This window comes from Notolepis coatsorum (genome assembly GCF_963971535.1).
Source record: "Notolepis coatsorum genome assembly, chromosome: 2".
Taxonomy (NCBI): Eukaryota; Metazoa; Chordata; class Actinopteri; order Aulopiformes; family Paralepididae; genus Notolepis; species Notolepis coatsorum.
The window spans coordinates 226,346,488-226,370,739 of record NC_140166.1 but is presented as its reverse complement, the minus strand read 5'-3'; the positions used below and the strand labels follow the sequence as shown (position 1 = coordinate 226,370,739).

At 40.2% G+C, this 24,252-nt stretch overlaps 1 protein-coding gene across 3 annotated transcripts in view; it reads left to right on the top strand.

Annotated features, from left to right (window-relative positions):
* The window catches only part of LOC311248845 (uncharacterized protein), a 170,341-nt gene that overhangs the window by 29,573 nt on the left and 116,516 nt on the right, over positions 1–24,252 (top strand). The window contains exons 3-5 of one of the 3 annotated variants that reach the window (XM_084338072.1): positions 1,460–1,553; positions 7,163–7,278; positions 8,040–10,755. The exons of 1 other annotated variant lie outside the window; for it this stretch is intronic. In XM_084338072.1, coding sequence (XP_084194198.1) covers positions 1,472–1,553; positions 7,163–7,278; positions 8,040–9,251 — 1,410 coding nt within the window. In that variant the 5' untranslated portion in view covers positions 1,460–1,471 and the 3' untranslated portion in view covers positions 9,252–10,755. Of the gene's footprint in view, positions 1–1,459; positions 1,554–7,162; positions 7,279–8,039; positions 10,756–24,252 lie in introns of those variants that run through there. One more of the 3 variants, XM_084338073.1, reaches the window with a different exon arrangement.

Here is a 24,252-nt window from a genome sequence, read left to right as displayed (position 1 = left end):
TCACCAACGTTTTCCTCGTATCAGCTAGAGTGCTTATCCAGGCTGGGCTGCTTATCATGGCGCTTTCACCCGAGGGGCCCTAGACGAGGATCGTGTGGACATGTACACTGGATTATCTACCCGACGACTGCATAGCCCTTTTCGGCTGGATTATATTTGCTTTTGGTCCTGTAATTAATGGAGCGGAGAATCGCCGACGCCCACAAGTGTGTGGGATTTACCCTGTGAGGAGCCACGTCGAGTCTGCCCCTCAGAAGCCTGAGGCAGGCTAGCTTTCTTCCATGTGGAGCTACATGCTACGGAGAACAGCTGTATTCGTCTGTGGATCAAGATCTTATTGCACAGTCTCCCGTACTCGGAGTCTCCTTATCATCGTTGCCCAGACTCTACTACCGACAGATCCTCTACCCTTGCTGGCTTACAACCGGGGGGACCCTTCCAGTATCTCCCGCTATATTACTAGTGTACCATAGATATAATTCCCTAAGATTCAGGTTGTATGATTACCTCCTGCGTAATATGAGAATGGACATTCGTTATTGATTTGCCTACGCACATTCCTTTGCCTTATAAGCGCATTCAAAGTGAAGTAAAGAAAGTATATTATGTACCTTTTGCTGCAATAAATACTTAAATACAACTTTGTGTAGAACCGATTCATTGTGGGGAAGTGTTCATCATTAGATACCTATGTACTGTATGGCCAGTAGGAATGTACATAAAGACGGTAGTGGTTTAATGATACCATACTTATCAATACAGTCAGGGAATTGTACCCCTCAGTTACACTATCCACTGAACTGTTTTATGTGTACAACCTCAATTTTTAGAATATCTACATCCTGATCTGCACTGCACAATTTTTTAGAACTGTATAGTATTCTTTATTCTAGTCATCTTATTTTATTCTAAGCTAAAATTATCGTATTGCACTGCACACTTTTTAGAACTGTATATAGTAATCTTTATTTTAGTCATCTTATTTTTTTCTATACTAAATGTATTGTATTTTATTATTGGAAGCTGCTATGGTCGAGGGACCACAATAAATAGATTTTCACTCTACTTGCTGTAAAGCACTGTGATCAATACATAGAACTATCCTACCTGTCTGTGATCAGTACATACTTTATGTTGCATGGTTTGGAGAGCTAGGAGGCTACCTTACGCTCTAGCCTAAAACTAACTTTTCCTTTTTCCGTTTCAAACCTTTATTTCAACTTGTTAGGAAGTGGAGGTTTCCCTCATTTAGATTAGATTAGCTGTCATTATACAGCACAAGTACAGTACTAGAAGAATGTTTGGCAGATGTAGGCCATTGTCGGTACATTATGAACCATGACACAAAGGTATCTTTTTCTCTTAACCTGCTGTAAGTTAGCCTTTAGTTTTTTTTGCAAATAATCCACTGTGCCCACCATGATTAATTTGTTTTGGGCATCTTTGTGTCAACGTCTAGAGAAACCCCATAATGGATTGTCCAGACGTCCACACGCTTCCCATCACCCGTGGCAACAAGGATGGTCTGCTGGACATAGACGAGCTTGCCAGAGGTGATCATTTTACCACTTAATTTATATTCCTTACATTCTTTAAAGTAATTTTGTTTTTAATTTCTATCATTCCTAAACACCTCATGGATATCAATCAATCTACATTTTATTACGGACTCAGGGTCCATATAATATACGATACATAGAATAAATGACAAAAACCATAAAAAACATAGTTTAAAAGATAAGAAAAGAAAATGCAGAGTCTTGCATAAAGACAACCGTCTCAGTGTTTCCTGGGATTGAAGGACAAAACCAAGATGATCTCATTTACAGTCATTTACCCGGCAAATACATTTCTACATAAGATTTCTTAAGACAGCTTGGGATGGAAGTCCTGCAGCCACAAACATCTTACTTGCACTACACCATCTAGCCCTCTTAAGTAATATTATCATGACATCATTATAAGATACTTGTTTCTGTAAGCTTGCTTTTTTGTAGTTTGATTGCAGCACATCGTAAACTAACTGAGAGAACTGAGACATGTAAACTAACTGAGAGAACAGAGACATCTTCACTACATCTGTACACATAGTCAACTAACTGAGAGAACAGAGACATCTTCACTACATCTGTACACATACTGTACTAATCTTACTGAGGGAACATAGAATCAGTATTTTCCTCAACATAGATGTAGTATTTTCTCCAACATGGATATAGTATTTTCCCCAACATATTGTATTTTCCTCAACATCGATTTAGTATTTCCCTCAACATAGAATTCCAAGATGTTAGAAGACAAAGTGTATTACAATGGCAGCATGTGTCTAACTGCAAAGGGCTAGATTGTGGCTTGACACAGGGCAGCTGTCTTGGACCACTCCTGTACTCTATATTCACAAATGACTTACCATCTGCTTTGTGTAAAGCAAGTATACAAATGTACGCGGACGATCCCACACTGTATTATGCTGCAAACACTAGTGGTGATCTACACAAAGTTTTATCTACAGAGTTATATGCAGTAACTAATTGGATACAACTAAATAAGCTGGTATTAAACATCTCAAAGACCAAATCAATTATCATAGGAACCAGTCACAAACTATTAGCCAATCCTACACTGAGTCTGCACTTGTCTGGTGGACCCATACAACAGGTTGATAAGGTTAAATTACTGGGAGTCATAATAGATAGTCGACTGACATGGGTAGAGCACATTGACACAGTGGCTAAGAAAATGGGTAATGGCATTTATATGGCAAGAAAATGCCGTCCTTATGTTCCACCACATATTCTGGGACAGGTCGTTAAGTCATTCGTTTTAAGCCACCTGGACTACTGCTCACCTGTTTGGTCCTCTGCATCTGACAGTGCACAGAGGAAACTACAAATTATCCAGAACAGAGCTGCCAGACTAGTCTTACATTGCCCCATAACAACGGACATAAACAGTATGCATAGGGAATAGGGATGGGTACCGAATTCGGTACTTTTGAGGTACCGAACCGAAACACGTCGGTACTACAGAGTATCGAATCAAGTGAGAAACCGAAAAATAAATAAATAAAATAATTTCTTTTTTTTTTATAATTTTTTATTTTTTTATTTTTTCTTTCTTTTTTTTTTTACTTTTTTTTTCATGTCAACGTTCACACGCACAATATATGCTTACCTAGGATTTGACTTGATTCAACAACAAAGCAGTCGGAGCAATGACGAGCCGAAAACTGTCGAAATTGTAGTTATTTGAAGTTTGGATTTTTTTTTTGCGACTGAGGTAGGTAAATTAAATTTCTTGAGACTAAAGTACCGAAAAAAGGTACCGTTGGGTACCGGTATCGATTCACAGGTACCGGTACCGGTATCGGTTCAAATGTGAAAGGTACCCATCCCTAATAGGGAACTCTTATGGCTATCGGTAGATAAAAGGCTTGTCTTAAATACAGTCACATTCTACAATAACAGCATCCACGCCTCTAAGCCTGAGTTTTTATATACCGATATTTTCGGACTATAAGCCGATTTCCCCCCCCCCCCCCCCATTTTCCCCATTTTTGTGCGGCTAATCTATGGATTTCTACAGCTAACTGGGTGCGCTCCCTCAGCTCTGTGACCGTCAGATCAGACTCCTAAATCTGCTGCAGCAGTGCACACCTTGCCCCTCCTCCTCCTCACAGACCCACGTCAACCAACCATTACGACAAGAGTCTAGTGTATGAGCAGCTCGGAGCTCCTCTTTCAACATAACTGAAGCATTAAACAAAATGACCCAGTCAACGAACTATTCACTTTAGTTTATTAATGCATGCGGCGTTAATACCTGGCTGGCTAACTAGCGTGGCTATCGTTCTGTGAGCTGGCGTTAGTACCTAGCTGGCGCTGGCTAACTAGCGTGGCTATCGTTCTGTGAGCTGGCGTTGGTACCTGGCTGGCTAACTAGCGTGGCTATCGTTCTGTGAGCTGGTGTTAGTACCTAGCTGACGCTGGCTAACTAGCGTGGCTATCGTTCTGTGAGCTGGCGTTAAATGGGAGCTTCCTCAAACAGCCATCTCTTTCCCGACAATCCCCTCTGTTAACGAACCCTTACATATGGTAATTAAACATTAAAACACCTGCGGCTTATAGTCCAGTGCGGCTTATATTATGTACACATCATTCAATTTAGCTGCTGTGGCTTATATTCAGGTGCGGCTTATAGTGTGAAAATTACGGTAGTCAAATGATCAGATGTAGTCACTTACACAATCATTTAACTAGAATGGCAGGAGAAGGTAAAATCATGTTACCTCGCCCAAAATTGAATGCCATACGAAAATCTGTAATTTATCTAGCCATTACTTATTGGAATAGCTGCCCAGAACACATACGTCAATTAAATAGCAAATCATCATTTAAACATAAATTCTGAATGTATTACTTAGCTAGTGAGCAGTATTGGTGGTTATTTATTTTTGTTTTTAATTATTTGTTCTTATTATTTTCTTAGCTGTGACAAGCTGAAGATGGTAATGCTGCCCTTTACAGGCAAGCATTAGCTTTTCATCTTTCATGTGCAATATTGTTTTTTTGTATGTATTTTTTTGTATGATTGTAATAAGTTAGGTTGTTGTTTTGTTTATATGTGACTCGCCGTGACCAAACCCGATTTGATCCGCAAAGGGGGAGGTGCTCTGAAATGACTTAATGTCTTGCTGTCCAGAAAATCCCAAAAATCGAAATCTTGATTTTTTTTACATATTTGAATTGTCATTAATCTGTTCCATTATTTGCCCTACAACTTGTAAATGAGGTAATTATTGCTATAATAGTTCCAAAAATTTTCTTTCAATTGAGGATAAAAAACTACACGAGCGGGCTTGGGCCTGTCCACAGGGGCCAAGTACTGTACTTAATAGGTGTTAACACACAGACATCATTATTTAGCTTTCCTTTCTCAGAGAGAGAATAACACACTATTAATACACTATCTTAATGTTATAAGTTATAAGCAACGTAACGCAGTGTCTAAAAAAAAGATTAAAAAAAAATAGGCCTTGACCCTTATAAAACGTATGTTTTAACTTAATTAAAAACCATTAAAACACAGTTAGAATTTTATGAGCGAACGAATTTCGTTAGGGTGCATTTTTTCCAACCTAATGGGTAAATACATCTAAATAACACTGTTGAAAGCTTGGATGTGTCGACGTTACAAATGGTACAATCGCGCGGCTTGGTGCTCAGCAGCTGCAGCGCGAGGCTGGACTGCTGGAGAGATGTTGTAACCCTTTCACTGCCACACACAGAAGCGCTTAGTACCGCGGATTTCTTTGTGCAGAATAAAAATCTGAACGCTGAAGAGCTGCTGCTGTTGCAGCACGCAAGAGAGATGTTGTAACCCTTTCACTGCCACACACAGAAGCGCTTAGTACCGCGGATTTCTTTGTGCAGAATAAAAATCTGAACGCTGAAGAGCTGCTGCTGTTGCAGCACGCAAGAGAGATGTTGTAACCCTTTCACTGCCACACACAGAAGCGCTTAGTAACGCTTCGCCTCAAAGCCGTTTCTGGCCGAATTAGTCATTGAATCTTTAATTTTTTTTTCAGAGGTATTCAGAGGTATTTCGTCGAGATTTCATAATTTGTAATGTGGCAGCGAAATGTGTAGAAATATGGTAAAAAAAACTATTTATCCGTTTTTTTATCCGTCACTACCACACTACAGAAGGTTAACCTTTCACTACCACACTACAGAAGGTTAACCCTTTCACTACCACACTACAGAAGGTTAACCTTTCACTACCACACTACAGAAGGTTAACCCTTTCACTACCACACTACAGAAGGTTAACCCTTTCACTACCACACAACAGAAGGTTAACCTTTCACTACAACACCACAGAAGGTTAACCTTTCACTACCACACTACAGAAGGTTAACCTTTCACTACCACACTACAGAAGGTTAACCTTTCACTACAACACCACAGAAGGTTAACCTTTCACTACCACACTACAGAAGGTTAACCTTTCACTACCACACTACAGAAGGTTAACCCTTTCACTACCACACTACAGAAGGTTAACCTTTCACTACCACACTACAGAAGGTTAACCCTTTCACTACCACACTACAGAAGGTTAACCTTTCACTACAACACCACAGAAGGTTAACCTTTCACTACCACACTACAGAAGGTTAACCTTTCACTACCACACTACAGAAGGTTAACCCTTTCACTACCACACAACAGACGGTTAACCTTTCACTACCACACTACAGAAGGTTAACCCTTTCACTACCACACAACAGAAGGTTAACCTTTCACTACCACACTACAGAAGGTTAACCCTTTCACTACCACACTACAGAAGGTTAACCTTTCACTACCACACTACAGAAGGTTAACCCTTTCACTACCACACTACAGAAGGTTAACCTTTCACTACCACACTACAGAAGGTTAACCTTTCACTACCACACTACATGTATTTACATCTAAATGCTTCTGGAGAGGCCATCAGAACATTGAACATTGACTTTAGCATGTCTATTTTTATATCGTGTTATTTTAAATGCTAATAAAATCTTGAAACTTGATTAATCTCTTGTTTATTATCAGGGTCCCTTTCACTACCACTACCAGTCACCAGACTCATTGTAATAACAAAGAGCCTCAGACTGGAAAGCTGCCAGGTGTTAATTGCCCTAGAAAGAGGGGGGCCATGGATTACAATGACTTCTGGGTAGTGTTGTAGTTGTTTCACTATTGTCACAGAATAGCCTGCTCGTCTCTTGAAGGTTATTATCTCTGAATACGTTTTGTGATAATCACCATGAATCATAGGAAGTAGCTTGCAAAGTATCCCACCAAAATGTTCAAGTGATGGCTTATTTTGAAGGTATGAATCTGTACTTTCATAATATGTAAAAAAAAAAATGAAGATCCCTCAACATGACCCTGAAGTCCATACCTGGTCACATATACTGAATATGTGTGTGTATATGTATGTATGTATATAGTGTGTATGTATGTATATGTGTGTGCGTATATATGTATATTTGTATGTGTATATATGGATATGTGGGACTTCGGACCCCAGGAAGACTAGCTGGTGCCATTGGCGTCAGCTAATGGGGATCATTTTTTATAAACAAATACAAATACGACGGTTCTCTCAGTTTCAGAGAAGGACACAGACTGGTTTGTAATCCAAGGTTATGAGGAGCTTGGAGAGAAGAGTGGAGCTAAACTACAGACAAGACTCTTGGAAATCCCGCTCAAGAGATTGTCAGTGGTAAGATGGGAAGAAAATTACATTGGGAGTTGTTTAAAGGGGACCTGCATTGCTATTCCTAGCACTATTTGGGCAACTTTACACAATTCCTGTGAGTCTATTGAAGACATAAGCCCATAAGCACTTTGAGTGACAGATGCCTAATGCCTAATTTTACTTTACTTTTAAATTGCTTCTAGTTAATTAACCTCTTTAGCCTGAGCGGTCCGACGGAGGTTAAAGGGTACAAAGTATGAAGAAGGTGAACATGTGATTTTACTATATAATGGTCAGCTAACTGCTAGCATCTGCAGCAACGTAATTTTCTTCACAATTAAATATTACATTCACTCTTCACAATATTACAACCTCTGATAGGTCTATCTTAGCTGTAAAGACATATATTGTCAATGAATTGGTCAAAGACAGACCAGACCACTAAAGACTACTATGACAGACAGATATGACCAAATCAACAGAAAAAGGTCTTTCCTCTTTTCCTCCTTTACCTTTCCTTTCAGCCATAGGCTACAACAGGATTAACGAGCAGCGTCAAGGCTGCAATGCCAACAGTTGTCTATGTCAATTGATATTGCTAATATAATATCCATTCCATTGAATATATAATTTCAGACTGAATTATCTGTACTAGTGGTCTGTGTACTCTTACAATGATATTGTTACAAGGACAGACAAACCACAATGTTTTGAGAACTTGAGAAATACAAACTGAACGAATGCAAAATCTGAACTCTTCATTGGTGTACTTCTCTCTTCTCCAGGTACAATTGCTGCATTGCTCCCCAACGACAAGCAGAGATATGAACAAGTCAATGCCTCACTGCTGTGACCGGTGTGGAAAGAGCTTCATCAAGAAGTCCAATTTTCTAAAACACCAGTGCATTCATACAGGAGAGAAGCCTTACTACTGTGACCAGTGTGGATCGCGCTTCAGGACCTCTGGAGAATTAAAGACACACCAGCGCATTCATACAGGAGAGAAGCCCTATAACTGTGACCAGTGTCAGAAGAGCTTCAGTATCTCTCGAAACTTAAAGGTTCACCAGCGCATTCATACAGGAGAGAAGCCTTACCACTGTGACCAGTGTCAGAAGAGCTTCAGTATCTCTCGAAACTTAAAGGTTCACCAGCGCATTCATACAGGAGAGAAGCCTTACCACTGTGACCAGTGTCAGAAGAGCTTCAGTACCTCTGGAAACTTAAAGGAACACCAGCGCATTCATACAGGAGAGAAGCCCTACCACTGTGACCAATGTGGCACACGCTTCAGGACCCTTGCAGACTTAAAGAGACACCAGCGCATTCATACAGGAGAGAAGCCTTACCACTGTGACCAGTGTCAGAAGAGCTTCAGTATCTCTGGAAACTTAAAGCAACACCAGCGCATTCATACAGGAGAGAAGCCTTACTACTGTGACCAATGTGGATCGCGCTTCAGTATCTCTGGAAACTTAAAGCAACACCAGCGCATTCATACAGGAGAGAAGCCTTACTACTGTGACCAATGTGGATCGCGCTTCAGGACCGCTGGAGAATTAAAGATACATCAGCGCATTCATACAGGAGAGAAGCCGTACCACTGTGACCAGTGTGAGAAGAGCTGCAGGACCCTTGGAGACTTAAAGGAACACCAGCGCATTCATACAGGAGAGAAGCCTTACTACTGTGACCAATGTGGATCGCGCTTCAGGACCGCTGGAAAATTAAAGATACACCAGCGCATTCACACAGGAGAGAAGCCTTACCACTGTGACCAGTGTGGGGAAGGCTTCAGTCGGTCTGGAAACTTACAGAGACACCAGCGCATTCATACAGGAGAGAAGCCATACCACTGTGACCAATGTGGCACACGCTTCAGGACCCTTGCAAACTTAAAGAGACACCAGTGCATTCATACAGGAGAGACCAATGTGGAGAGCACTTCAGGACCTCTGGAGAATTACAGATACACCAGCGCAGTGTTACTACTGTGACCAGTGTGAGAAGAGCTTCAGTAGATGTGACGGCTTAAAGGTTCACCAGCGCATTCATACAGGAGAGAAGCCTTAAAGACAGTGGAGGAAACATTTCATTCGATCATTTAATTTAAAGACACACCAGCACATTCATACAGGAGAGAAGCCTTAAAGACAGTGGAGGAAACATTTCATTCGATCATTCAATTTAAAGACACACCAGCACATTCATACAGGAGAGAAACTCTCACCAGTGAATTCATACAGGAGAGAAACCCTACCACTGTGACCAGCATGGGATGAGCTTCAGCCAATCTCAAGATTTAAAGAAGCACCAATATATTCCAGTATATTTATTCAGGTGTCAAACCCATTGTGTAGAAATCTGCTTAAAAACTCAACATACTTAACAACACATTCATCCTCAAACACCAGTTTCATGGTTTAAATAGAGTCTTTCTCTCTAATCCTCTCTTCCAATAGTTGTCTTTCTTCACACACATAGGGCCCAAGGGGTGCTTGAGCATCTGCCCTTTTTCCATCAGAGTCAAACAATGCCCTTTTCTGTCTGGTGGTAATGGTATTTTATTTGCATGTTATACTGAGTACTGTTATACTGAGTACTGTTATACTGCTATACCGAGTACTGTTATACTGAGTACTGTTATACTGAGTACTGTTATACTGAGTACTGTTATACTGCTATACCGAGTACTGTTATACTGAGTACTGTTATACTGAGTACTGTTATTTAATTTTGTCTATTTTCTATTGAAATTCTATCATATGTGCTAAATATAGATGCAACAATGCATTTTAAAGTTTTAAAAGATTGCGTCCCTCCCAACTATTCTTTGACATCTGTAAGCTTTGCAACACGACTCACTAGGAAATACTGCCTGTGGTTTAGGAGGGGTGGCTCCTAGGTAGAGCAGGGCAGGACGCAGAAAGAGACGATATCTCCTGTGTATGAAGATTATCATTTAAATATCTATTTAAAATATTTTTTGTTATACCCGACATCGCTGCGAATGAGGGCAACCGTAACTTTTTTTAGTTAAAATAAAGGTTTGAAATTAAATGAATTAGGGTTAATCAATGGTATTCAATACAGTGTGAAATAAGCAAAAAACAAGATTTTACATGCAGCATGTGTGAAAGGGTCTTTAGTGTGTTTACATTGCATACTGCATTTTGTCATAGCCTGCACCCTCGTACATTATAAGACCAGTGTTTGTGAAGTGTTGGTGTCGTGCGTTATTGATTGTTTTAAGCATTCAGAGAGAGAGAGGCTTTGATGTACCCTTTATTTTTGGTCGAGCACCAAGGTTGAGATGTGAAACATTGGAAAAGCATATTACTGTTCCACTGGCTTTTCCTCTTGATATAATTCTCAAATATCTACACATAGCAACCATCGTTTTGCACATAGCAACCGTTGTCCCTTCCATTGCCATGTTCAAAACAATGGCCGCTATGTTACAGGCAGCCATGTTGGAAGAAATACACAAACATTCAGTACAAGGCCTCTATTTAAACACATTTTCAAATGTGAACTCTAATGTAAGATACACCGATAAGAGAGAGACGCTTGTCTCTGGTTTTATAATAAAATGGCAAAAAGACAAAGGTATAATGTTCAGTGCAAATGTGTATGTCGTTTACAGTTTATTATGCCACAAATGTATGCCTTAGTTATACGGTGGTTTGTCACAGAGTTAAAATGTTTTCACTATCAATATATAAAATTAGCCATTGTTTTTGTTTCTGGCCCGCCATACTGTCGCCCGAGGCCAAACTTAATTGCTGACCCCTGGTCTGTAAGAGATCATCTGACCCCTGGTCTAGGAGGTCATTCTGTAAGAGATCATCTGACCCCTGGTCTAGGAGGTCATTCTGTAAGATCATCTGACCCCTGGTCTAGGAGGTCATTCTGTAAGATCATATGACCCCTGGTCTAGGAGGTCATTCTGTAAGATCATCTGACCCCTGGTCTAGGAGGTCATTCTGTAAGATCATCTGACCCCTGGTCTAGGAGGTCATTCTGTAAGAGATCATCTGACCCCTGGTCTAGGAGGTCATTCTGTAAGAGATGATGACCCCTGGTCTAGGAGGTCATTCTGTAAGATCATCTGACCCCTGGTCTAGGAGGTCATTCTGTAAGAGATCATCTGACCCCTGGTCTAGGAGGTCATTCTGTAAGATCATCTGACCCCTGGTCTAGGAGGTCATTCTGTAAGAGATGCTGACCCCTGGTCTAGGAGGTCATTCTGTAAGATCATCTGACCCCTAGTCTAGGAGGTCATTCTGTAAGATCATCTGACCCCTGGTCTAGGAGGTCATTCTGTAAGATCATCTGACCCCTGGTCTAGGAGGTCATTCTGTAAGATCATCTGACCCCTGGTCTAGGAGGTCATTCTGTAAGAGATCATCTGACCCCTGGTCTAGGAGGTCATTCTGTAAGAGATGATGACCCCTGGTCTAGGAGGTCATTCTGTAAGATCATCTGACCCCTGGTCTAGGAGGTCATTCTGTAAGAGATCATCTGACCCCTGGTCTAGGAGGTCATTCTGTAAGATCATCTGACCCCTGGTCTAGGAGGTCATTCTGTAAGAGATGCTGACCCCTGGTCTAGGAGGTCATTCTGTAACCCAGAGGTCTGTGTGCCTGAAATAAATACAAATATAGAATAAAAGAAATAATGACCAAAACCCGAGAAATCTCAGGTCTGTTAACCTGAGATATCTCGGGTCTGGCCATTAATGTGTTAAGAAGCTCCTTCCTGCAGGAGACAAACAACACAACATTAGATTAGATTCAAATGTATTGTCATCATACAGCACAAGTACAGTACGATATAAATAGGTTTGGTATCCAACCAGAGTGCAAATGTAACAGTAAAGTGCAGTAGTAATATACAATGTACAGGTGATTAAACTGAATATAAAATATATAAATTAATTAGTACTACTGAGTAATGGTGCTAATCAGTAAGTCATACTGGCCAGCAGTGTAACTGGCAAGAGTAGGTAAGTGATATGTACAGATATATATATAGTATCTACATTATGTAAAAAGGACTATATTAGTGATGCACCGATGTGAAAATTGTGGCAGATACCGATAACCGATATTAATATTGCTGTTCTGGCCGGTACCGATATTTACCGATGTCGATATCTCTGTATAGAAAACACTTTTTTATGATAATCAAATAAAGAGCTATTTTCCAAAAAGCATTTTATTTTACATTTGTAACTTATTTTCAGAAATGACTGATATTTTGATATCGGCCCTATCTTGATATCAGACCGATACCGATGTGTAAAAAAATGCCCATATCGGCCGATATTATATCGTGCATCACTAATGTCCATATAAAGCTTGTGCTTGTATCGACATGCCTTGTATCTGTTTAAACATTACGTTTCGGGTTAACGTTACTCACTAGACGATTGAAGGAGCTCTTGCTGGTCCTATTAACGTTAGCCTACTTAGCTAATAGCTTACTGGTCCGTGTGTCTGGTGGAGCGCTAGTGTGAGGGGAGAGCTTTCGGATGGAAAGGGCAAAGCAACTTGTTTTGGGAGCCGAGCTGAGTTGGACGACGTGTCTGACAGCCCTGGTCCTGCTGCTCAAATGGCTCAATGGAGGACAACGGGCAAGAAGGACTATTCTGAAAGCAAGAGACCGAAGGGCAGCGACCCTGCTGAGGGCAGAGCAAGCTGTCCGTCAATTCAAAGAGTCGGTAAGTGTTTTTTACACAGACGATTCCCCACCCCACCTACCCAACCTCGTCCAATGTACAGTTTCTTCGTCAAATGTATACTGTATACTCTCTTTTTTAGACTCTTTTTGTATCACAAACAGTACTGTATTTGTAGATCTGGTATGTCATAAATGTCTAGATGTAGCAGTACTGTCTATCTGTATGTCATGTCATATTATGTTAAGATTAATTGAAAATGGGGGACCCTGATGTAAACAAGACGAAAGTCTTTCTCTGGTCTGCATCACATTAACAATTGTGTGTATTGAGCCGTACTGCATTGTACCCATTATGCAATCTGTGTTCAAACATTTTTTCAATCAATCAATCAATCAAAGTACAGTAGTAATGTCGTTTGTTGTGGAAATTTAGTTTTACCAAGTCCGGTGAGCTTAATACATTTAATTTCAAACCTGTATTTAAACTCGAAAGGCAACTGAGGTTTCCCCCATTTACAGTCACGTTGAGTGTACACACAGAGTTAAAAATATAACACAGAATATAAAATCATAACAATAAGACAAGTAAGGATAACAATCAATTAAAACATGTAGGCCTACAACTTGATTTACAATGGTTGGAGATCAAGGTTTTAAACTGCAACAGAGGGGAGAATCTCAAGCTGGACTGTTCCATTCCATGAGCTAGGGGGCATCATAGTAAAATGTAGATTTACCCTGTTCCCAGCAAACTCGAGGGACCTAGAACGGGTTCCATAGGTTCCAAAATTCCATTCCAATAATGATGTAGTATAATTAGGTATCTTACCAAAAACGGCTTTAAAGATGAACAAATACCAGTGTTTGTTGCGCCTCTCCAACAGCGAGGACCAACCAACCTTCTCATAAAGGACACGGTGATGAGTGTTGTATCTATCATTAGTGATGCATCTGAGGGCAGAGTGATAGATGGAGTCCAAGGATGTACTGTAACTTAAGTAAGGGTTTAGGCCGCAGCATGCCTATTATCACCATAGTCCAGGGTCCTCATTTATAAATTTTTCTTAGAAAGTATTCTATTTTCATACGTAAGCACAGAATTTAGAATGTGTGCACGCACAAAAAAAACAGGATTTCTCACACGTGCGTACACAGGTCCTACGCACACCTGTCTTGATAAATATCACTTTGATCCTAAGCTGGAGCTCGTGCACTGTTTTAAGTATTTGCATACCAGAACCGCCCCGATTAACCATATACGGTAATGGAACACCCCCATGAAATGTGGAAAAGTGGACTAAGCCGAGGGAAGCGTGTTATGGAGAAATACGTGACAGGCTGACAGACGGATATGATATCTATTAACCATTGCTGCCTGGGCAGCGCAAACACTAATAAAGACCGTGCTGGAATATGACTGCCTTTTTCCGTTTTGTTCGATTAATACCCAGGGATTAAAGTTCTCCTCAATTTTATTCCAAATCGCAACGGATTTTCCATCAATTTTCTACCTGCTGCATATGATTTCTAGAGGCATACAATCTATTTTGATGTCTGTATTGGGTAGCTTATATAAACAATAATACGAGAGCATATACAAGAACAATGAATCTCACTGCCATGTATGATGTAGCCTATACGCCATGTATAGCCTGCCTATGTGATCAATAAAAACGTGAACTTTAATCCCATCATCATATTTACATAGTCTGTCCACTATGTTTATTACTTTGTTATTTCCCCCCCTATCTATGTAAAGCGACCTTGCATGGGTCTCTTGAAAGGCGCTATATAAAATGAAGCTATTATTATTATTGTTGTTGTTATTATTATTATCACGTCTGTGCGCGGAGCTCAGTGAAGTTTCAAAGGAGCGAGGTAATCTATTCTAACCAACAAATTGAAGTAGAAAGCATTTCGTTGTGGCCAATCTTATTTGGAAACATGACACAAAATAATAGTATGTCGCTTTTTATTTGAAACAATATTTAATCGCGTTTGGAGGTGGGTGTTCTGTAACCCCTTTCGTGACTGTAATGCACAGAGTGAATCCACAGTCACTTGCTCCTCAATAGGAAACCAACCTAGATTTACCCTGAAGGACTGGTTCTGACTGAACCGTTCGTTATACAAGAATCACAGAGACGTTTCAAAGGTACTCACAGTTGCACGAGGGTTTCGGACAGAGATACGGGATGGTTTGAAAGCTCGGCGTTGCTAATAAACATTTTAAATATTTTTTATAAACTGGTCAACACAGCATTATTTCCGGCGTTGGCTGCCTGGTGTGATCACAGCGCATGCGCATCATGCACACAACGCCGGAAATAATGCAGTGTTGACCAGTTTATGAAAATTAGGGATGCCCCGATCATGTTTTTTGCCACCGATACCGATCACCGATCGTCGTGAGCCATATCGGCCGATACCGATCCGATACCGATCGTTTTTGATTAAAAAAAATTAAAAATTATTTTATATAATGTTTTTTTTTTTATAAAATATATATATTATATAATTAGACTTGTACTTGTATTATCTGCGAGACATCGCCACCACGCAACAATTCAAAATGCTCGCTATCTGCAAACAGCTTCACTGTCTGTGTGTACTCTAGTAGCCTCCAGCTCCAGCAAGGATTCTCCTGCGCTGCAGCTGGACCCTATTGGTATAACGTTACTGTGCTTTGGTCATATCACATTCAGCAAGCCCTCAGCTCGAATACGCATTGAATCAATGTTATAAGACATTGATATCAGGAGCTATCTGTAGCTACTGCTAGCCGACTAGATGACGTTAAGACAACTATTTAGTTCAATGGGACATTTAGTTTTGAACAGTGAACTAACGTCAGCTAACGCAAGCTAACGGAGGTATCAACATGGACTACTAGACTTGCTGGAGCATTTGTTGATATCAGGAGCTATCAGTAGCTAGCCGGCTAAATACAATACAATACAAGTTAAACAATGCCTACTAAAAGTGAATAGTTGACTGGGTAATTTTGTTTAAACAGTAACGATAGCTAGGTAGCTAACGTTAGCTCATGGTCGAATGCACTATAGACTCGAGCAGAGGAGCCTCCTCTCAGTCCTCAGTGTTTACAAACTGTACACGGGTGCTGGCGGGGCTAGGGAGGAGGAGCAGCGGCAGTTTGCAGGTCCTGTGTGTCATAGACAGACAGCGAGTGAGATCTCCGCTTGATCGGTTTCCGCGATCGGCGAATATGACTCATTATCGGAATTCACCGATCGCATATTTATACTGATTATCGGCCGATAACGATCGGTGGCCGATCGATCGGGGCATCCCTAATGAAAATTATTTAAAATGTTTATTAGCAATGCAGAGCTTTCAAACCATCCCGTATCTCTGTCCGAAACCCTCGTGCAACTGTGAGTACCTTTGAAACGTCTCTGTGATTCTTGTATAACGAACGGTTCGGTCAGAACCAGTCATTCAGGGTAAATCTAGGTTGGTTTCCTATTGAGGAGCAAGTGACTGTGGATTCACTCGGTGCATCACAGTCACGAAAGGGGCTAGGTGGTTGATGGTGGTTGAGAAGTGAGAGAGAGAACCCTTGTAAGTTCTATCTATTTATACACTGTGGAGCGCAGTTCTGGAAGGTTCTAGCCTGTTCTAACCGGTTCTACTATGACATCATACTGAAGCTTAACTTGAATTACACTATGACACAGCGGCAGTTACACTAGGTGTTCTGCGTCTGCCCCCCGTGCCAAACAAGCAAACCAACCTCTTGTTCGCGCATGAGCCCGTTATAATTACACTACTGTCGCTATTTCACAATGAACTATAATGAATTACGGTTCATACAGAACATGCGCCAGTGTCGGGAGTAATGCATGAAAGCTTATTTCCGCGTTGAAACTAATGCATGAACTGATGAGCGCATATGCCGTAGTAACGATATTCTACCACTGGGCGTCAGCTACGCATGCTCTGAGCTGTGCGTAGACATAAGCACAAAGTCAAGTTCACGTTCAAATTGATAAATCCCACACTTTGCTTAGAAATGGTCGTACGCATGGGTTAAGCACATATCTGTGCGTACGCAACGTTGATAAATGAGGGCCCAGGACTGATAAGAAAACTGCTTCGACAACAATTGAGATCGAGTCAAGGGATAGCAAAGAAAATAGTTTTATTCTTTGCGCACAGAAGGATCAATTCAAAGCAGAGAGACAATCTGAGAAGTGAGCGACACGTCAAGGTTCACTTTCAGCCTTAAACAGTAGTAAAGAAATCGAGGTTTGTATACATGAAAAAACTGTCTATGACGTGGAATGAATACTGATAAGCCTGCACCTGCTGTGGCTAGGAGTGGTTTAAGACAAAACATGTTCTCTGTATGTTAGAGCATTTAGTAAGCTGATTTCCCGTACAGGAATAGTACAAGAAATATTGACAGTGTTTCTTAAAGGGTAACAAAGCATATGATTTTTCTATAATTCGTTTATATTATAGTTTATAATACATTTAATTATATTATAGAAAGATTTTTCTATAATCTAATTATAATACTATAATAGAGTTGGATGATGTTTCACTGTCAAATATCTTTAAGGTCCCATCCGCGCTTAGCAGGCGCCCCGACCGAACTGTAGGAGTCGCTGTTTACAACTACCCGGACCCACCCCGCCAGCTTCTCCCACCCTCTAATACTGCCAATTGTATTAGTGTGAACGGCCAGCCAAGCTGGTGACAACCCCGGAGCTGTGAGCTGGATTCGAACAGGCGAATCCTGCTCACAGCTCCGGGGTTGGTGACGAACGCAATCTCCGCTACGCCACCTAACCGCCCGCGTCAGCCACTGTATTAATAATTGACCATGGTACTGCCATGATACAAATCATGTATCATCATGGTACCATTTTTGTACTTAGATAATATAAACCAATTTAACCATGATAGTATAACCGAGTGGATTTGAACCTGAGACCATAGGATCCACAGGCGGCCGCACTAACGAGCTGAGCTAAAGGGTCAGACCCGTAGTTTACAATAGCATAATAAAAAACAATTACCAGATAAATGCAATAGATTATACAGAGCTTGTCGTACTTTACCACAGGAACGTTTCGTAAGGGTACTGTCAGTCATAGACGGTAGTGTCAGTATGTTGACTTACTCATTGTCTAACTTACTTGTTTCATATAGCATCCATTGACGGACAGCCCTACCATCATATCTCTTTCTTTGACCGAGTTGACAAAGCGTTTGAAGGAGGGAACACTGAGTCCTGAAGATGTGTTGTATTCATACATGGAAAAGGTAAGAGAAATTAAGTTAATGCAATAAAGATATTGAGGTATGTGCTATGCTCCAAACAACTTTCAGATTTCTATTCACTCACCCTACACTGACCTGTCACTACACTGACCTGTCACTACACTGACCTGTCACTACACTGACCTGTCACTACACTGACCTGTCACTACACTGACCTGTCACCTGTCACTGACCTGTCACTACACTGACCTGTCACTGACCCGTCACTGACCTGTCACTACACTGACCTGTCACTGACCTGTCACTACACTGACCTGTCACCCTTCACTGACCTGTCACTACACTGACCTGTCACCTGTCACTGACCTGTCACTCCACTGATGTGTCACTACACTGACCTGTCACTACACTGACCTGTCACTACACTGACCTGTCACTGACCTGTCACTACACTGACCTGTCACTACACTGACCTGTCACTGACCTGTCACTACACTGACCTGTCACTACACTGACCTGTCACCTGTCACTGACCTGTCACTGACCTGTCACCTGTCACTGACCTGTCACTACACTGACCTGTCACTGACCTGTCACTACACTGACCTGTCACTACACTGACCTGTCACCTGTCACTGACCTGTCACCACACTGACCTGTCACTACACTGACCTGTCACCTGTCACTGACCTGTCACTACACTGACCTGTCACTACACTGACCTGTCACCTGTCACTGACCTGTCACTACACTGACCTGTCACTACACTGACCTGTCACTACACTGTCACTATACTGACCTGTCACTACACTGACCTGTCACTACACTGACCTGTCACTGACCTGTCACTACACTGACCCGTCACTACACTGACCCCGTCAGAGATTTGATTTGCCATGTATGGACGAATCCACATTGGAATACAGGTACTTAAATTAACCCGATGATTGATGTCAGGCTATCTCGGTTTCTCGAAGCCTGATTCGGTCTCAAACTGTCTCGTTAATTCGAACCAGACTTGAGTACTCAGGATAGTTGCACTTAAGTCCCACGGGTTGACGTGATGACATATTACAGTACATTGTATATAGGAAGTGGAAGTAAACATTGCACGTCACATGTATTGCATCTAACAACCGTATGGCAGTTCGTTTGTTCCGCACACAATGTATGTAATGTACTTCCTTGTTGATAAGAGTATTAATTAAACACTTGAAAAATATCCCTTTAGAAAAGATAGAAAATGTGCGATTAATCGTGATTGAATATTTGAATGGATAATAGACAGCCCTAGCTGTTAGATATGATTCAGTACAGAATTCCAAAACTGTCTGTATTGCAGGTGGGGAGATAACAGGAACGTTGTGATCAGAAGTCATTCATACATTCTCTGATGAGGCTTAAGTTAACTTCTAGTGAATACAATATGTGTTTAACTATTGCTCATTGTTCTGGTTCCCTGGGCTGCCCTTGTTAAGAACTACTGATGTACAACCTGTGTAGGCTGTTTGGCTGTTTGGCTGATTGACTGTCCGGACAGTGTCACACACAACCAAATGACACTCTTCATCATCTTCATCAGTGATGAGGTGACAGATGTGAAACTGTCTTGTTTTAACCCTTGGTGGTGTCTGTGTTCTTGTTACTCATCCAATGGTCCCGCCTCATTATTGGGATTTTAACCCTTTCACTGCCGCACTACCAAATGGTTAACCCTTTCACTGCGACAATACACAGAATGTTAACACTTCCACTGCCACACAACAGCAGGTTAACCCTTTCACTGCCACACTACAGAAGGTTAACCCTTTACTATCACACTACCGACGGTGACCGTGTGGTAGTGAAAGGGTTAAAACATATAATAATATAGACAGCATAAATGTGTCATTTACCTCTGCTTGATCACATTTATCAATAAAAGTAATAAAATGAGATGTAAAAAAAATAAAAAGACATCATAATCACGACTGAATGAATGGAATAAATCATGTTTATCTCGAAGAATATGAATGAAACAAGGTGGAGGCAGACAGTGAAGGTACACAGAGAACCTTTTTACTTAATTTATACCATATTTACTTGTTTTCACCTACAATTGCCACACTCTTGGGTCCAGTGGACCCGAACACCACGTACTGTATCTAATATAAAATGTAGGGAGGGGCTCAGTGTGCATTTAATGATTTTGATTTTGATTGTATTACGGATCCCCATTAGCTGGTGCCATAGCAACCAGCTTGTCTTCCTGGGGTCCATACAAAAAAAATGTATTATCACAAAACAAAATTATTAAAAGTCAGTACTCAACACACAATGCATAATGAAACTAACAATTAAGATGGCTAAAATGACATGCAAGCACAGAAACAGAAAACAAAAAAAAACAAAAAAAAATACTTTACAGTGTTAAATACAATTTAAGATTATTTTTGAAAGTGAATCTACTGTAAATGCAGCAGAGGTTTTGAGGCAGGTTATTCCAAAGAGTTAATGCTCTAAAAATAAAAGATCTCATTAAAGCGTTGGTTTTTGGACCTGGTAATTCAAGATGCCCATTACTGGAACATCTAGTTTAACACTTTGATTGCCCAAGCTTAATTCCTTTTTACCCCCTTGAATGCCCAAGGCCACTTCAATGTTAACCTTAATATCGCCTAATCTATGTTTTAAATTATGGCTATGTGTCTAATCTGCCCGTCGCTTATTAAAGACTCATTTTCCAGTCAACATTGTCGTAGCAGATTGTTTTTTTATCGCTTCATTTCCGTTTTCTAGCATTTTGAAAATCACTCGTTTTCACGGGAAAAATAAGACATTCCATGATAATCGCCTTTTACTGGAATATTCTAGAACGTTGTCATTGTTCGGCCTATTTATGAATCGTTTTCAAATAAACGCTAGATTATCGATAGTATATGTGTGCGCATGCACGCTCATGCCGCAAGTTGAAAATCGATTCTCCTAGTTGCTGAGCGCTTGCACAGCCAAACAGCAATATCACATAATCACATAAAAGCTTATATCTCTGTGAAAACTAGTCTGATTATCCTAATACTGGTAACATAGATTCCTTACCTGAGATCAGATGGTATCCAAATGGATTATTCCAATTCCTGATCGCCATTCGAAAAAATCGATATTTTTATTGATTCACCGTGTATACTGTAAAAACACATAATCTCCGCTGCTCTGAGGCTCACTAGTGGAGCTGATCGACCCCGGCTGCGTGAGTGAGAAGTAAAATGTGGAGTCAGGGATTTTTTTTCTCATTCATTTTCATTGAGTTCAATCCAAAAGGGTGAATTACCATCTGGGAGACGATAGGGGCGGTTTTTTCCACATCTGAGCGCCTGGAGTGGTTGGATTTCCAACGGTAGACTTGGTTGATGAAATATGATTTCAGATCGCTAATAAAAAAAAATAACTAATATTCTCGTGAGGGGCCTTCAACCAGCAGGGGGTAAACCCGAGAAAACCCGTAATGAGCATGCACAGTATTACTAAAAATAACCTGTTTATGTATAAAAACAGGAGTTTTACTGCTCATGACCAACTTGAATGCATTTTGAATGAAGATGTGTTCTTTACTGTATGTAATATAAATGTAGGGAGGGGCTCAGTGTGTATTTAATGAAGATGTGCTCTTTACTGTATGTAATATAAATGTAGGGAGGGGCTCAGTGTGTATTTAACCTGTTCCACATGATGTGAAAATCCGCATAAAATATATACCTATAGGTAAATGGAATATTGCTCCACTTCTCCAAGGGCTATTTGCATATTCTTGGTATCTAGGTACATCTATGGACCTCAGGGAATGTATTCACAGTGTCAGAAATATTGTGTCTATTACTAGGCTTGCTTAAATTATGATGAAACAAAGGAGAATATGAATTATGATTTTTCTTTGCATCTTTGACAGTGAATAACACCATGATAATAATGACCAAATGTAAAAACCTGCCACTGATCTCGTTCAGTACCCTCTTGAGATCATGTGTAAAAAAAATCTAAGGATATTAATAAAGGGAAGATGATAAAACCGAAGGTTCTGTAGATACAGTACTGAATTCTCCCATCCGGACCAATGCAATTTGAAATATTATTATAGAATAGATGCTTATACATTACCTTATTATAGCCAATTCGCACATTTATATATATATATACATATATTATCTTTCAAATGCCTGAGTTCAATTTGGATTTAGTATCACCAGGCGTGCATAAGAACAGATAATGATATCTACTGTAATCTAGTGTACTTTTTTATTTTCCTCACAGTGCAACCGTTTTGAAACTAATTTCAGATCTAATTGTTCCTACATTCTAACAATAGGGAGGAGAAACTAACTGCGTTTCAATATTTGTCAAACGTTACCTTTTGTGGCTTATTATCGCAAATCATAACAGTTATGGATATGATTCATTCAGAACGCTGAACATTGAAAGCCCACAGTATCTGACAGGAAGTGTAGTTTGGAAAAACTCTGGTCGACAGCTATGCATGTCCTCTACAAAATGGCCACAAAAAGGCTACAATTCCCATGGTTCAAAATGTCCATTTCCGTTTTCCGGCTTGGATAGACGATCGAAAATCGAAAACTTAAAACGATCTAATGGCACTTTTAACCTATTACTAAACTAACGTATTGATGATAATATACATTCTACATGGTTTTGTGACATGTTAGTGATGTTAATACTTGAAAACGTTTGATAAAAAAATCGCAAAAAATATTGATCTATAACCATAATGTCATTTTGGGGTCGGTACCTACCCTAAGGGGTGGAACAGGTTGAAGATGTGCTCTTTACTGTATGTAATCTAAATGTAGGGAGGGGCTCAGTGTGTATTTAATGAAGATGTGCTCTTTACTGTATGTAATATAAATGTAGGGAGGGGCTCAGTGTGTATTTAATGAAGATGTGCTCTTTACTGTATGTAATATAAATGTAGGGAGGGGCTCAGTGTGTATTTAATGAAGATGTGCTCTTTACTGTATGTAATATAAATGTAGGGAGGGGCTCAGTGTGTATTTAATGAAGATGTGCTCTTTACTGTATGTAATATAAATGTAGGGAGGGGCTCAGTGTGTATTTAATGAAGATGTGCTCTTTACTGTATGTAATATACATGTAGGGAGGGGCTCAGTGTGTATTTAATGAAGATGTGCTCTTTACTGTATGTAATATAAATGTAGGGAGGGGCTCAGTGTGTATTTAATGAAGATGTGCTCTTTACTGTATGTAATATAAATGTAGGGAGGGGCTCAGTGTGTATTTAATGAAGATGTGTTCTTTACTGTATGTAATATAAATGTAGGGAGGGGCTCAGTGTGTATTTAATGAAGATGTGCTCTTTACTGTATGTAATATAAATGTAGGGAGGGGCTCAGTGTGTATTTAATGAAGATGTGCTCTTTACTGTATGTAATATAAATGTAGGGAGGCGCTCAGTGTGTATTTAATGAAGATGTGCTCTTTACTGTATGTAATATAAATGTAGGGAGGGGCTCAGTGTGTATTTAATGAAGATGTGTTCTTTACTGTATGTAATCTAAATGTAGGGAGGGGCTCAGTGTGTATTTAATGAAGATGTGCTCTTTACTGTATGTAATATAAATGTAGGGAGGGGCTCAGTGTGTATTTAATGAAGATGTGCTCTTTACTGTATGTAATATAAATGTAGGGAGGGGCTCAGTGTGTATTTAATGAAGATGTGCTCTTTACTGTATGTAATATAAATGTAGGGAGGGGCTCAGTGTGTATTTAATGAAGATGTGTTTTTTTATGGAGGCTTTATCCTTTATACCGGCAGCCATCAGGCTCTACAACAAAGGGCTCGGACGGCCGGCTCTGCTGCCAGAACTATCACTGTCAGAACTCGGGACTTGAGAACCAGAGACTCACATCACCGTACTGACTATCTTGTATTGTGTACTAGAGACACATATCACTCTACTATCTTGTATTTTGTACTTCTTTATATTATATTGTATTTGTATTTATATTGTATCTAAAGTGTATATAAATACTGGACTGTAATAGGACTGTGAA